At 40.9% G+C, this 17,683-nt stretch overlaps 1 protein-coding gene across 3 annotated transcripts in view; it reads right to left on the bottom strand.

The window, feature by feature from the left end:
- Positions 1-17,683, bottom strand: part of kcnt2 (potassium channel, subfamily T, member 2) — a 789,028-nt gene that overhangs the window by 216,642 nt on the left and 554,703 nt on the right. For all 3 annotated transcript variants that reach the window (XM_041208210.1, XM_041208209.1, XM_041208208.1), the window contains one exon: positions 15,928-16,011. In XM_041208210.1, the coding sequence (XP_041064144.1) occupies positions 15,928-16,011 (84 nt within the window). The remainder of the gene's footprint in view (positions 1-15,927; positions 16,012-17,683) is intronic.

Consider the following 17,683-nt stretch of genomic DNA (forward strand, 5'->3'; position numbering starts at 1 on the left):
AAAAGGTGAACTTTTATTTTGTTGCAATTGCAGCTTTAAGCATGATAAAGCTTGAAATGGAGATACCATGGGGATACAATCATGGAAACTTCCAAATACCGTAATATGGCTTTACAAATCTCAATAGGGGTCTAGTACAAAAGCAAAAATACAGCAAAAGCTGGAAATCTGAAATAAACAAAACAGAAAATGCTGAAAACATTCAGCAGGGCTGGCAGCATTAGTTCTGATAGTCGCTGGGTCACAGACCAGAGATGTTAAGTCTGTTTCTCTCTCCACAAATGCTGCCATACCTGCTGACTACTTCCAGCATTATGTTATTATTTCTAGCGGGGGCTAGGTTTTGAGTGGTTGCTGATTCATTCAGTGCTTAATTCAGCCGCTGGGAGAAGGCAGTCAGATGTAGATGGTAAACGCTGGGAGTAGACTCAGGGAAGCTGGGCTCTAGGAACAGTGACAGTATATCAGATAGTAAGGATATGTATATTGTTACATGGTTGTTTCCACATATTTAACCATCTCTGCCATGCTGGTTTACTCCTCAAATTTGGAGATCTGGAATAAGAATCCTCACATACCCATGCAAAATGCATATGTACAAAACTCCGTCTTCCATATGGTAAGCTGCAATTGTCAGCCACCATCTTATGGTCAAGTCTCCAGCTCATGCGGACTGGAATGTGCACTTAACGTTCCTGGCTACAATGGAGAACTAGGCAAGGGAAAAATTGAGGGGTGGCAATATTATCAAACATACCACTGCAGCCCTGAAAAGGCATGAGGTACTTGAGGTTTCAAAGAAAGAATCTGGTTAGAATTATGCAGCAGATGAGGAGCCGTTATGTTGCTGAGTGTACACTATAGAGCACCAAATAGTGGGCAGGAGATAGTGGAACAAATTTGTAGGGATTTCCAATTATCTTTTGTTTGTAGACTTTCGGAGGAAAACAATGTAAAGGGCAAGAAGAATTTTCTTAAATCAGTACAATTCCATTCCAATAAGAAAGGAAGGAGTGTTGGATCATGTACTGGGGAATGAAGCGGGGTAACTGGAGATGTTTCAATGAGGGAGCATTGCTGGAACAGTAATCTTAACTTCAGCTTTAGAATAGTTAACTGCAAGGAACAATCAAAGGTAAGGATACTTAAACTGCAATAGAGACAATTTCAGTGAGTTGAAAAAGGATTCAACCCATTAGAAACAATGATTGACATGTAAAACAGTAAATGAACAAGAAGGAGCCTTCAAAGTGTTTACATATGGACTAAACACATCTCTGTAAAGGGAAAAGGAAGGCCAGGGCTCCTTGGACAAGTAAAGATATAGGGGAAAACATTTGTTCACGTAGCACCGCTTCAAGTGGTGCTGTGAAGACCACGTCAATTCCTTATTCTATGGCACCTTCCCATGCAAGCCCAGGTGACGAAATACCTGCCCTTTCACCTCCTCCCTCCTCACCATCCAAGGCCCCAAACAGCAAACAACAATTTACTTGAACTTCTTTCAATTTAATACACTGTATTCACAATTTACGTTGCTGTCTCCTTCCTCTATGTTGAGGAGACCAAATGTGGACTGGGGGACCACTGTGCGGAACACCTCTATTCAGTTCACAAGCGGGACCCCCAAACGTTCAGTCGCCTGTCATTTTAATTCTCCACCTTGCTTCCACTTTGATCTTTATGTCCTTGGTCTGCTACAGTGTTCCAATGGAGCTCAACGCAAGCTCAAGGCGTGGCACGTCATCTTTCAACTGGGCATTTTACAGCATTTTGGACTCAACATTGAGTTTAACAATTTTAGGTCATAACCTCTGCAAGTTTTATTTGGCGTTTCTTTCCTGGTTTTTTTTTTTCCCCCTTGTTTCTCTCTTATTTCATTTTCTTTGCATTCAGATGGCAGCTAATCAGGATCCTGCCATTCAGACCTCCTCTAGACATCTTTTGTTTCTTTACCTTTCTCATTACCACTCCGATTGGCTTTTCGCTATAAAACGTTTTGTCATTTAATTTTTCCTGCCCTCCACCCTATCACAGACCACCCCTTTTATTCTTCTCCTTCCCTCTTCACCTTTCATTTGCTCAAAAAGCTTTATATTTCTAACTTTTCCCAGTTGTCATGAAAAGTCACAGATCTGAGACGTTAACTCTGTCTCTCTCTCTCCTCAGATGCTACCAGAGCTGCTGACTATTTCCAGCCTTTTTCCGTTTTTATTTGGCGAAGGCAATCAATGTCTGATAAACGTGTGAGTTGTTCACTGAAATAAATGAGGGGTTTGGTGAGAGTTTTGCAGGTGATTTTGTGTATATGGACTTTCAGAAAGCATTTGGGCAAGTGCCACATAATTAACTTGCTAGCAAAATCCAGTGAGATTAAAGGGCAGTGGGGCAGTGGCAGCTTGAATACTGAATTGGTTGTAAGACAGAAGGCAGAGATAGTAGTGAGCGGCTGTTTACTAGACCGGAAGGAGATATGCAGCAGTGCCCGTGCCCCCTCCCCCGGGTTAGGTTTTGGGTCCCACAGCACTTTCTGGGAGTGCAGGAACAGAAGAACCCACGTGTTCACACCCCTAGATCCTTGAAGTCGCAGAACAAGTTGATAAGGCTATATGAAAAAAAAACAGACAGGATTTGGGTTTTATAAATGGAAGCATGGAGTCCAAAAGCAAGGAAGTTATAGTGGATTTTTACAAATCATTGGTTAGGGCTCAGCTGGAGTATTGTGTCCAAATCTATGAACACTTTAGGAAAGAAGAGTTTTGGGCAGAAGAGATTTACTGGAATGATAACAAGGATGAGGGATTTCAGTTATATAGAGAGGTTGGAGAATGTCTACCCAGCAGAAGTGGGGCTTGTTTGCCTTAGGGCAGAGAAGATTTAAGAAGGAATTTGATAGAAGCATGAGGATGTGAGCTGACATACAGTGATTGAGTGACCTGGGGCAGGCTGACAGCTCCAGGCCATGACAATATGGGGTTGAAAGAAAGTAGGTCAGTTGGAGAGGAGAGCACTGTCTGGCCAGAAAGCAGGTGGAGTGGTGTTATGGATCCTGAAGGAGCACTCCCACAAGAATAAAGAGGAATGTACCTTTGGGATTGTCGAGTCCTCAGCTGATTCTGAATGAACATTACCTTGACCACAATGACAGCAGCAAAAGGGCAACATGTCATCACCCACCATTTTAAAAATAATTGTTGTGCAGGGGAGGTAGGGGGGCTTTTTAGTTAGTCAATTGCTATGAGTTGTTATGCATTGTCTGGAAGCAGATTGAATCGTAACTTTCCAAAAGGAACTGGATATATACTTGGAAAAGAAACATATGAAGAAAATTTAGGCGATTTGAAACGATCGAATAGCTCTTTCAAAGAGCCAGTGCAGACAAAATGGTTCAATTGCCTCCATCTATGCTATATAATTCCATGATTTTCAGGCTAGGGATGAGTGGGCTGCATTTCTGCCCTTATGTCTATTAAAATCCACAACCAATTAGAAAATGTACTCAGTGACATAAATGTCTGCGTATTTTGCAAAGTTTGAGCCAGTCAGCATTCACGGTGAGCTTTTTGAACAGGCTGATTACACGACACACCACTTTCAATTGATTTTGGAACTATTGACTGGGATAGGCAGTGGGGGAGGGGAAGTTGGTTGGGTCAATTCCAGTGCTACTTGCAACCAACCTCCCCAATCCTTCAGATAAGACATATTAGGATATAAAAGCGCGGAAGAGATGTTTTTAAATTAAGTGCTGCACATAAATCCAGAGACACTGACCTCAGCTTCGTGCTGCTGAATAAAATCAATTCTTATATCATGGTGCTGTGGACTCTGCTTAGTTTTATTACTACTGCAAACAACGCAGATGGAATTCTGACCTAACAATGAATAAAACTGAATTCATTTCCTCAATGTGTCATTATATTGCATTAAAATGCAATGACTTGAAAAATTATTTAACATTATATGAGTAAAAAGCATGTTATTGTTACAATGAACACATATTGTAATTGACACGCTGTTTGCTTCCTGTCTGTCTGCCATTGGAACAGGGTTTTACTTACTGAAAGTTTGCAGTATCAGATGTCTGGAAGCAACTTCTTGCCAATGATGCAGTGCAAAATCTCAGGAACTGATTTCCCTGATTAATCAACAAGTAAGTACACTTGCCACTAGATACCTCTACATCCAAATTGTTTTAGACATGCATCTTGTGATAGTGCCAAATAACCTCACTAGTCTGAGGCAAGTTAGGTTCCAGCTTTGGTGAGGGGTGGTAAACAAAGTTACCCTTGTTTGCAACATTCATTTGTTTATTCTGCCATATTTTTCTGTCCTTTCCACTGGTTCTGATTCTTTTTAGTTTGTAGCAGCTCAAAGCAGCGAAAACTAGTGGTAGGCCAGAGGATTGGGAAATTTTTAGGAGCCAGCAATGGATGACTAAAAAGCTAATAAAGACGGCAAAAATTGATTATGAAAGTAAATTGGCAAGAAATATAAAAACAAACAGTAAAAGCTTCTACAGGCATATAAAAAGAAATGGAGTGGCTAAAATGAGCATGGGGCCCTTGGAGGATGTGACTGGAGAATTGATAGCAGGGTACAGGGAAACGACAGATAATTTAGACCAATATTTTGCATCGGTCTTCACGGTGGAGGACACTATAAACATTCCAAAGATATCATATAAGCAAGGAGCTAATGGGTCTTGTAACAGTCTCTATCACAAGGGACAAAGTATTTGGCAGCCTAATTGGACTAAAGGCAGACAAGTCGCCAGGGCTTGATGGCCTGCATCCAAGGGTTTTAAAGGAAGTGGCTGCAGAGATAGTGAAGGCATTGGTTGAAATATTCCAGAACTCGCTGGATTCCGGGAGGGTCCCAATGGATTTGAAAACCGCTAATGTGTCGCCCCTGTTCAAGAAGGGAGGGTGACAAAAAAGCAGGAAACTATAGGCCAGTCAGCTTAATATCTGTTGTTGGGAAAATGCCAGAGTCCATTATTAAGGAAGAAATAGCAGGACAGTTAGAAAAGCTTAACGCAATCTGAGTCAACACGGTTTTGGGAAAGGGAAATCATGTTTAACAAATTTGCTAGAGTGCTTTGAGTTAATAAAGGGGAACTGGTAGATATAGAACCATAGAACACTACAGCACAGAAAATATACTGTACTTGAATTTCAAGAAGGCATTCGATAAGGTGCCAAATAAAAGGTTATTGTACAAGATAGGAGCTCAAGGTATTGGGGGTAATGTATGAGCATTGATTGAGGATTGGTTAACACCCAGAAGACAGAGAATTGGGATCAATGGGTCTTTTTCATGTTGGAATGACATAACTAGTGGAGTGCCCACAAGGATCAGTCCTAGGGCCTCAATTATTTACTAATATGTTAATGACTTCGAGGAGGGGGGCGGAGTGTAATGTATCAAATATGCTGAAGATACAAAAATAGGTGGGAGGACATGTTGTGATGAGGACATAAGGAATCTGCAAGGGGATATAGATAGGTTGAGTGAGTGGACAAAAACCTGGCAGATGGTGTTTAATGTAGGAAAGTGTGAGATCGTGCACTTTGGTGGGAAGAATCAAAAGGCAGACTATTGTTTAAGTATAGAGAAACTCCAAAAAAGTGCAGCACAGAGGGATCTGGGTGTTCTTGTGCATGAAACACAAAAAGTTAGCATGCAGGTGCAGCAATTAGTTAAGAGGGCAAACGGAATTTTGGCCTGTATCGTTAGGGGGTTGGAGTTTAAAAATAAGGAAGTCTTGTTACAACTGTACAGGGTGTTAGTGAGGTCGCACCTGGAGTACTGTGTACAGTTTTGGTCCCCATGTTTAAGAAAGGATATACTTGCATTGGAGACAGTTCAAAAGAACTTGATTAGGCTGATTCCTGGGATGAAAGGGTTGATTTACCATGAACAGCTAAACAGGTTTGGCCTTTATTCATTAGATCTTATTGAAACGTACAAGATTCTGAAGGGGCTTGACAGGGTAGATGTTGAGAAGATGTTTCCACCAGTGGGGGAATTTCGAACTAGGGAACATTGTTACAGAGTAAGGGGACACTCATTTACAACTGAGATGTGAAGGAATTTCTTCTCTCAGAGGGTAGTGAATGTCTAGAATTCTCTACCGCAGAGAGTTGTGGAGGCTAGATCACTGACAGTATTTAAACAGGAGGTAGATAGATTTTTGAAATATCGGGGAGTTGAGGGCTAAGAGGAGCTGGCTCGAAAGAGGATTTGAGGCCTGGGGCAGATCAGCCATGATCTTAATGAATGGCAGGGCAGGCTTGAGGGGCCGAATGGCCTACTCCTGCTCCTATTTCTTATGTTATGTTCTCTTCTAGTTAACTGGTGAGCAGCTAGTCTTATTCAAATCCATTGCTTTTCTTTTTGGATTCTTCTTTCCTAGCTGAAATTCAATTGTTTGATGAATGAATAGCTTAGACTTTGATGCCTTCAAGAACAGCAAATAGCTACTGAATTTTTCTCTACCCAACACTGTCGAATATAAATCTGAACCAATTCCTTTTAAAAAAAGATTCACAATTAAAACGTCCCTTTGTGCACTTTCAGTGGCCCCAGGTGGTCACTGCAGGATTGTGCCCATCCTGGTACCCTGTAACATTGACACTGCTGGACTTTACAACGAGTTCAGCAAGAGAGAATGTGATTTGCAAGTTATTTGTGGATGCTCGTGCCACTACAAATGCACCTCTGGTACCCCCTAGCTCTTAAGGCCAGAAGATACTCTATCTGCCTGCCTTTGGACAGTGGGTCGCCGAGATCCATCTGGCTGCCCCAAAACCCAAGCTTTCTTCCCAATGGCTCCTCATGCAAAGAGGCTGATATAGGTGTACTTTAAATATTTTTCCCCAGTGAATAAATACGTGAATGAGTAAAGAGCAGGGGAGTGAAAATAATTGGATCGCTCTTTCAGAGGGCCAAATGTTCTTCTATGTTCTAAGATTCTATGAACCATAGAACCATGGAAAGTTTACAGCACAGAAAGAGGCCATTCAGCCTATCGTGTCTGTGCCAGCCAAAAAAGAAAAAAAGAAACTAGCTGCCTATTCTAATCCCACTTTCCAGCACCTGGTCCATAGCCTTGCAGGTTACAGCACTTCAGATGCAGATCCAGGTAACTTTTAAATGAGTTGCAGGTTTCTGCCTCTGCCAGCAAGCATATTCCAAACGCCAGAGGATTGGAGGTCTGCGAATGTTTTCCACCATCCTCTAGGTGGAAAACCTTTTCCTCATGTCCCCTCTCATCCTTCTACCAATCACCTTAAATCTACATCCTCTTGTAATTGACCTTTCCGCTAGGGGAAGCAGGCCTTTCCTATGTACTCTCTAAGCTCCTCATAACCATGTACACCTCAATTAAGTCATCCCTCAACCTCCTCAGTTCTAAGGAAAACAACACCAACCTATCCATTCTTCCCTCCTAGTTGCAATTTTCAAACCCTGGCAACATTCTTGTAAATCTCCTCTGTACTCTCTCCAGAGCATTTATGTTCTTCCTGTAATGTGACCAGAATTGTATACAAGATTCCAGCTGTGGCCTAACCAGTGTTTATGCAGTTCCAGCATTACACCCTTGCTTTCGTCTCCAATATGTTGCCCAATAAAGGTAAGCAATCCATATGCTTTCTTTACCACCTTATCCACCTGTCCTGTCGTCTTCAGGGGCCTGTGGATATGCACTCTAAGGTCTCTCGCTTCCTCTACCCCTCCCAATACTCTCCCATTTATTGTGTATCCCCTTGCTTTGTTTTCCCTCCTCAAATGCATTACCTCACACTTCGCTGGATTGAATTCCATTTGTCACTTTTCACCCACTCAACCAAAGCATTGATATCTTTCTGGGGATGACTGCTATCCTCTTCACTATTAACTACATGGCTAATTTTTGTGGCATCTGCAAATTTCCCAGTTATGCCTCCCACATTTAAGTCCAAATCATTAATCTATACAACAAACAGCAAGGGCTGTCGCTGAGCCAATTTTGGATCTGACTCACCACATTCCCGTGTCCCATGGGCTTTTACTTTTCCTTCCAGTCTGCCATGTGGGACCTTGTCAAATGCCTTACTGACAGCATCCACTGCACTATCCTGATCAATTCTCTTTGCTACTTCCTCAAAAAATGTGATTAAATTAGTCAGACACGACCTTCCCCTAACAAAACCATGCTGATAATCCCTGATTAATCTGTTCCTTTCTAACTGAGTTTATCCTGTCTCTCTCAGAATTGATTCTAATAATTTTCCCACCACCGAAGTCAGACTGACCAGCCTATAATTTTCTGGCCTATCCCTTGCACCCTTTTTAAATAATGAGACAACATTCGCAGACCTCCAATCCTCTGGTGTCTTACCTGTAACTAGTGAGAATTGGAAAATGATCCTCAGAGCAACCACTATTTCCTCCCTGACTTCCTTTAACAACATGTGATATAATCCATCTGGCCTTGGCGATGTATCCACCTTCAAGGATGTCACTACCTCTAGTACTTCCTCCCTCATTATGCTTATCGTATATAACGGTCCTGATCTAAACAAAGGGAACTACGAGGGTATGAGGCGTGAGTTGGCAATGATGGATTGGGGAATCTTACTAAAAGGGTTGATGGTGGATAGGCAATGGCTAATATTTAAGGAACATATGCATGCATTCCAACAATTATTCATTCCTGTCTGGCGCAAAAATAAAACAGGAAAGTTGGTTCAACCATGGATTACAAAAGAAGTTAGGGATAGTGTTAGATCCAAAGAGGAGACAAAAAATTGCCAGAAAAAGCAGCAGGCCTGAGGATTGGGAACTGTTTAGAATTCAGCAAATGTGGACAAAAAGATTGATCATGAAGGGGAAAGTGGAGTTTGAGAGTAAACTTGCAGAGAACATAAAAACTGACTGTAAAAGCTTTTATAAATATGTGAAGAGAAAAAGATTAGCAAAGACAAATGTAGGTCCCTTACAGTCTGAAATGGGGGAAATTATAATGGGGAACAAAGAAATGGCAGAAGAATTGAACACATATTTTGGTTCTGTCTTCACAAAAGAGGACACAAATAATTTCCCAGAAATGTTAGGGAACCTAGGGTCTAGTGAGAGGGAGGAATTGAAGAATTAGTTAAAAAAATGGTGCTAGAGAAACTAATAGGGTTAAAGACTGAAAAATTCCCAGGGCCTACATCCCAGAGCACTAAAGGAAGTGGCCCTGGAAATATTGGATGCACTGAGGTGGTCATCTTCCAAAATTCTATAGGCTCTGGAGTAGTTCCTACAGATTGGAGGGTGGCAAATGTAACCTCACTATTTAAAATAGGATGGAGAGAAAAAACAGAGAATTACAGGCTAGTTAGCCTAACATCAGTTGTGGGGAAAATGCAAGAATATATTATAAAAGACTTGTTTATAGAACACTTGGAAAGCATTAACAGGATTCGACAAAGTTAGCATGGGTTTATGAAAGGGGAATCATGCTTAACTAATCTACTGGAGTTTATTGAGGGTGTAACTAGTAGGACAGATAAGAGAGAATGTGGTGTATTTGGATTTCAAGAAGGCTTTTGATAAGGTCCCACATAAGAGGCTAGTGAGCAAAATTAAAGCACACGGGATTGGGAGTAACATACTGGCAAGATTGAGAATTGGCTGACAGACCGAAAACAGAGAGTGGGAATAAATGGGTCTTTTTCCGGATGGTAGGCGGTGACTGGTGGTGTACTGCAGGGATCAGTGCTTGGGTCCCAGCTATTCACAATATATATAAATGACTTGGATGAGGAAACAAAATGCAATATTTCCAAGTTTGCTGATGACACAAAATTGGGTGGCTTGTGAGAAGGATGCAAGGAGGCTTCAGGGCGATTTAGACAAGTTGTGTGTGTGGGCAAACACATAGCAGATGCAGTATAACATGAATAAATGTGAAGTTATATGCTTTGGTGTGGAAAACAGAAAGGCAGAGTATTATTTCAATTGTGATATATTGGGAAACGTGCATGTTCAAAGGGATCTGGGTGTCCCTGTATACCAGTCAATGTAAGTAAATAGGCAGGTGCAGCAAGCAATTAGGAAGGCAAATAGTATGTTGGCCTTCATTACAAGAGGACTTGAGTTCAGAAGTAGGGGTGTCTTACTCAAGTTATACAGGGTCTTGGCAAGACCACACCTGGAGTATTGTGTGCAGTTTTGGTCTCCCTACCTAAGAAAGGATATACTTACCATAGAGGGAGCGCAGCAAAGGTTCACTAGGCTGATACCGGGGATGGCAGGACTGTCGTAGTACAAGGAGAGATTGTACAGACTGCGCCTGTATTCACTAGAGTTTAGAAGAATGGGAGGGGATCTGATTGAAACATATAAAATGTTCACAGGGCTAGACAGACTAGAAGCAGGGAGGATGTTTCCCCTGGTTGGGGAGTCAAGGATCAGGGGCCACAGTTTCAGGATACGGGGCCGGCCATTTAGAACTGAGATAAGGAAAAATTTCTTCATTCAGAGGGTGGTCAACCTGTGGAATTCTCTACCACAGAGGCTGTGGAGGCTGGGTCACTGAGTATATTCAAGAAAAATTTGATAATTTTTTGGTTATTAGGGACATCAAGGGGTATGGAGAGAAAGCAGGAATATGGTGTTGAGATACAGGATCAGCCATGATCATATTGAATGGCGGAGCAGGCTTGAAGGCCAAATGGCCTACTCCATCTCCTAATTTCTATGTTTCACACTCCTCTTCAATAACGAGAATGTCTGCATCAACCCTCTCCTTAGTGAAGACAGAGACAAATCACTCATTAAGATTCCTGCCCACATCTTCTGCATCCACACATAAGTTACCTTGTACATCCCTTATAGGCCTTACCCTTTTCTTAATTATTGTCTTGCTCTTAATGTACTGATAAAACACCTTTGTGTTTTCCTTGATTTTACCTACCAATATTGTTTCATTATCCTATCTTTGCTTTCCTAATTTCCTTTTTTACTTCACCCCTGTGTTTTTTATACTCATCTAGGTTTTCTACAATATTAAGTTTTTGTGACTGTCATAAGCTCTCTTTTTTCTGCTTTATCTTATCCTGTATACTTCTGGATAACTAGGGGGCTCTAGACTTGTAAACAGTGTGTCCATAGAATCTCTGTTTTGAATGCCTCTCACTGCTTTGTTACTGAATTTCCTCCAAGTAGCTGTATGCAGTCCACTTGCACCAGATCACTCCTCAGCTTTGTAAAATTTGTCTTGCCCCATTTTAGAACTTTTACTCCCATTCTATCTTTGTTCTTTTCTATAATGATGCTAAATCCAGCTTTATTATGGTCACTATCTCCAAAATGGTTACCCACTGCTACTTCATCCACTTGCCCTGCTTGGGAGTCCTGGTTGTTCCCCTGCTTTGGAACTTCCTCCCATTGGGTTTCATTTGCCCCCATCCAGAAACCAATATGCCTCGTTGAAATTGGGTATATGACCTTTACTGAGTCAGGGAAGTGAGAATTCCTGGCGTAATCCCCGCCCCCACTGCGGGAGTCACCTCCAGATACCATTGTCCCTGTCATAGTCTTCTTCCAAAGCTGATCAGAGGATGCTGGAAATGAGTTCTTGCTGATGGTGGGTACTGCTAAACTCCCACTGGAGTTGTGGCAGAAGTCCAGAGAAAATTCAGGCTCATGATATCTGTTCAATGAGAACAGAATTTACTAAAAGGGTACATAATACAATTAAAAAATCAATTTGAGATTTCAGAGCAACTGGGTAATGGTCATAAAGTATAAAAAATGAATCATTGATTTATAATAGTATTCTGGTCATTATGACAAACACAATCAGAAGACAAATGCTAAGCAATAAAGAAGGAGCTTCTATGGCAGAGTTAACTTAACAATGACAAAAAGACCTACTAGGACATACAGTTGCTTAGTTACCATACGAAGTTTATCACCAATTGCATTGAACTGAAATTTCTTATGTGATTGGTCCAGCAAAGAACCATATTTTGCTGCACAAATATTAACATTTAAGGTTTAATAAAAGGGATAAGATTTGCCTACAGGAGATCCTTCCTTTTAAAATTAAGAAACAAAGCTGAAGGGCCAAGGTCCATAGCTTAGGATGCCATTAGCATTGAAAAGTCTAAAAGAGACAGTGAGATAAATCAGCAAGTGGTGCCAATGATGCCAAACCTGAGGTTTTCATGGGGATATCTTTCATTTGTACATTCTGGAAGGGGATTTGGGAAATTAGGTTTCCTCAGCCTGTGAATTTCCATTCATAATACAAAGGAATTATTAATTTTTAAATTCCTGAATAAACCAAAAGAGAGACTGAGAAAAATGAATGGAATGATCATAATGCGATTGCAATATCCTGATTTCAACACTATGTGTATTTATAGATTGGGAAGAACATTTGAAAGATTCATTGGAGTATTGACCACAGTAGCATTGATAAAACAAAGAAACAAAAGGTTAAAATGGAGAGAGCAATTAGAAGATGATGGCAAGTATTTTCTTACAATCTGCACAGAGGTAAAAAAAAGTCTCATCAAATATGGAAGTAGTTTGGCGGACTTGGTTCCATAGGGGTGAAAAGGAAACTCGAACAAAAGTGAAAACCAAGCTTTATGGAATGAGTTTTCGCAATTAAAAACATTTGACTTGAGGTCAGAGAAGACAGCGAAATGAAAATTGTCACTAGATGAAGTAGTATTAAAGGTAAGAAGCAATAGAACCACAATTTCCTCCAACACGATATTAGAAAGAGCAAAGCCACCATCATTAATCCTCACCACAAACTCTGGTATTTAGCTACTGATTCCCAAAAAAAAGCAAGACTTGCATTTTTAGAGATTCTTTCATGACACTCCCAAGTATCTTACAGCCAGTGAAATATACTGTTGAAGCACACAGTCACTGTTGTAATGCAGGAAATTCAGCTGCTGCTTTGCACACAGCAAAGGTCCAAAAAGTAGCAATGTGATAATGATAAAAACAAAAAAACTGCGGATGCTGGAAATCCAAAACAGAAACAGAATTACCTGGAAAAACTCAGCAGGTCTGGCAGCATCGGCGGAGAAGAAAAGAGTTGATGTTTCGAGTCCTCATAACACTTCGACAGAACTTGAGTTCGAGTCCAAGAAAGAATTGAAATATAAGCTGGTTTAAGGTGTGTGTTTGGGGTGGGGGGGGGGGCCGGAGAGAGAGAGAGAGAGAGAGAGAGAAGTGGAGGGGGGTGGTGTGGTTGTAGGGACAAACAAGCAGTGATAGAAGCAGATCATCAAAAGATGTCAACGACAATAGTACAAAAGAACACATAGGTGTTAAAGTGGTCTGTCTCCTCTACATTGGAGAGACTAAACGTAAACTGGGGGACCGCTTTGCAGAACACCTGCGGTCTGTCCACGAGAATGACCCAAACCTCCCTGTCGCTTGCCATTTTAACACTCCACCCTGCTCTCTTGCCCACATGTCTGTCCTTGGCTTGCTGCATTGTTCCAGTGAAGCCCAACGCAAACTGGAGGCACAACACCTCATCTTCCGATTAGGCACTTTACAGCCATCCGGACTGAATATTGAATTCAACAACTTTAGGTCTTGAGCTCCCTCCTCCATCCCCGCCCCCTTTCTGTTTCCCCCTTCCTTTTTTTTCCAATAAATTATATAGATTTTTCTTTTCCCACCTATTTCCATTATTTTTAAATATTTTAAAATCTTTTATGCTCCCTCCACCCCCACTAGAGCTATACCTTGAGTGCCCTACCATCCATTCTTAATTAGCACATTCGTTTAGATAATATCACCAACTTTAACATCTATGTGTTCTTTTGTTCTATTGTTGTTGACATCTTTTGATGATCTGCTTCTATCACTGCTTTTGTCCCTACAACCACACCCCCCCTCCACTTCTGTCTCTCTCTCTCCGCCCCCCCACCACACACCTTAAACCAGCTTATATTTCAACTCTTTCTTGGACTCGAACTCAAGTTCTGTCGAAGGGTCATGAGGACTCGAAACGTCAACTCTTTTCTTCTCCGCCGATGCTGCCAGACCTGCTGAGTTTTTTCAATGTGATAATGATGTTGATTGAAATACTGGCCACGACACTAAGTGGACTCTCCTGTGTCCACTCCCCTTACCAACCATTTGCTCAGAGTAAAGTAGACCATCTACATCCCTGATTTTTGATCCCGAACTGAGTTTTAAACAGCACTTTCTATTTATTACCAACTGCCAATGTCATCTGCTTCCTCCTCTATCTCAGTTCCTCTGTCACTGAAACTCTTGTACATGCTTTTTCATTTCCAATCTTGATTACTCTAGTGCTCATTATTGGCCTTTAATCCTTCATGAACACTACCACACATATCTTGCTCTGTACTACATTCAATTTAGCCATTACCTCTGCCTGCGCTGACTCACACTGATTCACGTCCTCTAGAATTTTACATTTAAAATCCTCATCCACATTTTTAAACCCTCTGTAGCGTCACCTCACTTTATCTTTGAATCTACTCCAGCCTTTGCACAAGCTTTGTATCCTCTAACTTGGTACTCTTGTATATTTTGTGTCCTGACTTTCCTTCTTTCAAAATTGATGACAGAGCCTTTTATTTGCTGACCTCTTCTCTCTGGAACTTCCTTTCTAAACCCATCTATTTTATCACCCTTAAAGTCCTTCTCAAAATCCATCTTTTCGGTCAATCTACCAAACACCTCTTCTGTCTTCCGGTTTTCGCTCAAAGTCAGAAAGAGAGACGTGATCCCCTCTCACCAACAAACCAGTTACCCAAATATAGTCACAGCAAGTTGATTCCAGATACATGGTCTAGACATGATTAAATTATGGCTGGACGAGTTCCTTTCTTAGCCAGGGTCCATTGTCTAAAGTGATTTAGTCCAATGGCATATTCCCTACCAAGTTTAATACACAGGTGATTGGATGTTTTGTGAATGGGTCAGGAGATGTGGACATTAACATTCCTCTATGGTTTTTGGCTTTGATGTGTTCTTCTAGACAACATGACTCCATTGTTAATAGCTTTAGAATTTATAAGGAACAGTCATGCAAATGTTCGGCCATCTTAGGAGCTGCTATATTAAGTCACTGAAATGCTGTTCCTCAGCCTTTTAAAATTTAGCCAATGGTTTCAAAGCAATAAATAAAGTCATTTTCAATATAAAGCATGGTTTAATGTCAATGCAGTAAAGAGGTAAACTGAATTCACACAGGAAACCTCTTTCATTATCATTATCAAGTTAAAGTCATTAAAAATCAAAGTGTGTAAATTCTGCTTCTGGTTGGTTAGTTGGTTCGTTGTCACCATATCCTTAGTGGGGCCACTGGCATCATCTTGCTTCTGCTCTGGCTTTCTTCATGCCTTCCTCAGTCTACATCTCAATGTTATCCACCCATCTAATCTTTCTTCTTCCTCTTTCGTTTTTACCTTCAATTTTTCCTTCAATTGTTGCCAGGACGAGGCTGTTGGATCTTCGTTTCCATTGTCTGTACCTGGGTATCTTTCTCTCGCAGCCCTTTTTATCCATGAACTTCTAGTCTTGATGTAAACCACTCATTTGTTTATCTGTACATCCAGCTGATTCTGAGCATCCTCCACCGTACCCACATTTCAAAAACTGTTAACCTCCTCTCATCCTCTTCCTACAGAAACCAACCTTCGCAACAATGAAGTGCAACACTCCAAACTAGTCAGTGTACCAGATTCTGGTTGATATCATATCAAAAATCCAGCTGACAGAAACTGGGAAAAATCTGAGCTTTAGCTTATGGACGTGTTGAACCATGTAAAGAATATTCTAAGCAAAACAGGGTTTCATATAATAAAATGCTTTAAATAAGGCACATAACAAATGCTTACGGAACAACTTATGTATTAGATTTTGAAAAACAGAACTTACTGCACAGAGAAATCCAGAACCTGGTGTGGTATCCAGCCCTAAAAGCAGCCTTGCGATTGAGATCATGTAGTCCTTCACAAATGACTACAACCAAAAAGAAAAATGCCAAAAAAATCATTAAAATAATAATAAAGTGAATGAAAATGTCTACCACAGCAAAATGATATGCTGGAACAAACACATTAATATAAAACCATCCTACAGGGTCTATAAATAATTTCTTAATATAGAAAGATAATTGAAGTTCCCAAAAAGTCAATGTTCATCTGTACATTATATATCCATAATAACAAACGGGAGACCCTGAACACACAAACAAAAAATCACCAAGGCATCCAAGTGGATTTGTGAAGTTAGCCAGATTTCTGTACTACTTGCATGACAGTGATGGGCATTTTTATTATTCATTCACAGGATCCCAGATATCACTGGCAAGGACAGCATTTATTGCCCAGCCTGAATTGCCCTCAGGAAGGTGGTCTTGAATTGCTGCAGTTAATGTGGTGATGCTATTCCATAACAGTGCTGTTATGGAGTGAGTTTCAGGATTTTGAGCCAGTGATGATGAAGGAACAGTAATATGTTTCTAAGTTAAGATGGTGCCTGACTTGGCAGGTAGCTTGCAGGTGATGGCGTTCCCATGCACCTGTTGTCCTTGTGCTTCTAGGTGACAATGATCATGAACTTGAGAGGTACTGTCAAAGAACGTTGAGGAGTTATTACAGTGCATCTTCTAGGTGCTTTGCTGGTGTTGGAGAGAATTATTATTTAAGGTGATGGACATGGTGTCAATCCATGGGCTGCTTTGTCCAGGGTGGTGTCGAGCTGCTAACACTGTCCAAAGTTAGAACAAAAGCATCACGGGAATGCATCATTATTAATTGTTTATATTTATGCTTAAGTTTTCCATATTTTTGAAATGAGATGTAGGTGCATACTGCCCTCTTATATGGTGGCCTGAGGGGCAGAACTATTTTAACTGGTGCTTTTGAAGAGCTAGCTTAAGACAGATTAATCGGTACAAAAAGTGGGAGAATTTTCTGTTACTATGATAGTTCTATAACTTTGACCTCAGTTTTGTGGGACTAAAATACCAAACAATACCAAACTATCAACCACATGCATTTGCCTAGTCCAATTTCCCTAACAAGACTGGCAAGTTGGACCATGACCCAAAATAAATACATTTTGATACTGTTATCACATCTTTACTGTGCGATTGAGTTCAGGTTTGGGATGAGACGCAGTGAACAAGCCTACTGTCCAGTCAGCTGCTCTCCTATTGAGGGAGAATGGGGAGCAAACTATGAAAAATAAAGTGGCAAGTGAAAATATGGTTTGAAAGTACAGCATTTCCTACAGTCAATCCATATTATCAGATGCTACCATGTAGGTAATGGCTTAGACAGGACTTTGTTGGTATGATGCAATTGCAAACATAAATCGCCGAGAGACAAAAATTTAGGTTTTTTTGTGTAACTGAGTAAGAAACATAGCGCTTTATTAATTGCAACAATTGCACTTATTTATCTATTTATTGTTATTATGGTTTCCTCTGCAATTTTCCCACTGAAAATCATTGAAACTGAAGGTGGTTGAGCTGAAAAACCTCTGCAACACATTTCCACCAAAGTCAGGGATGCCATGGATCAGCTGGAAAATAAACCTGGATGTGGATATGCTGGATCTTGGCCTTACATTGGGGATCCCAGGATAGCCTCCCGGACGTTTAGGAACAATGGGCGGAATTTAATGC

The sequence above is a fragment of the Carcharodon carcharias genome, chromosome 16, assembly GCF_017639515.1.
Source record: "Carcharodon carcharias isolate sCarCar2 chromosome 16, sCarCar2.pri, whole genome shotgun sequence".
NCBI classification, from domain to species: Eukaryota; Metazoa; Chordata; class Chondrichthyes; order Lamniformes; family Lamnidae; genus Carcharodon; species Carcharodon carcharias.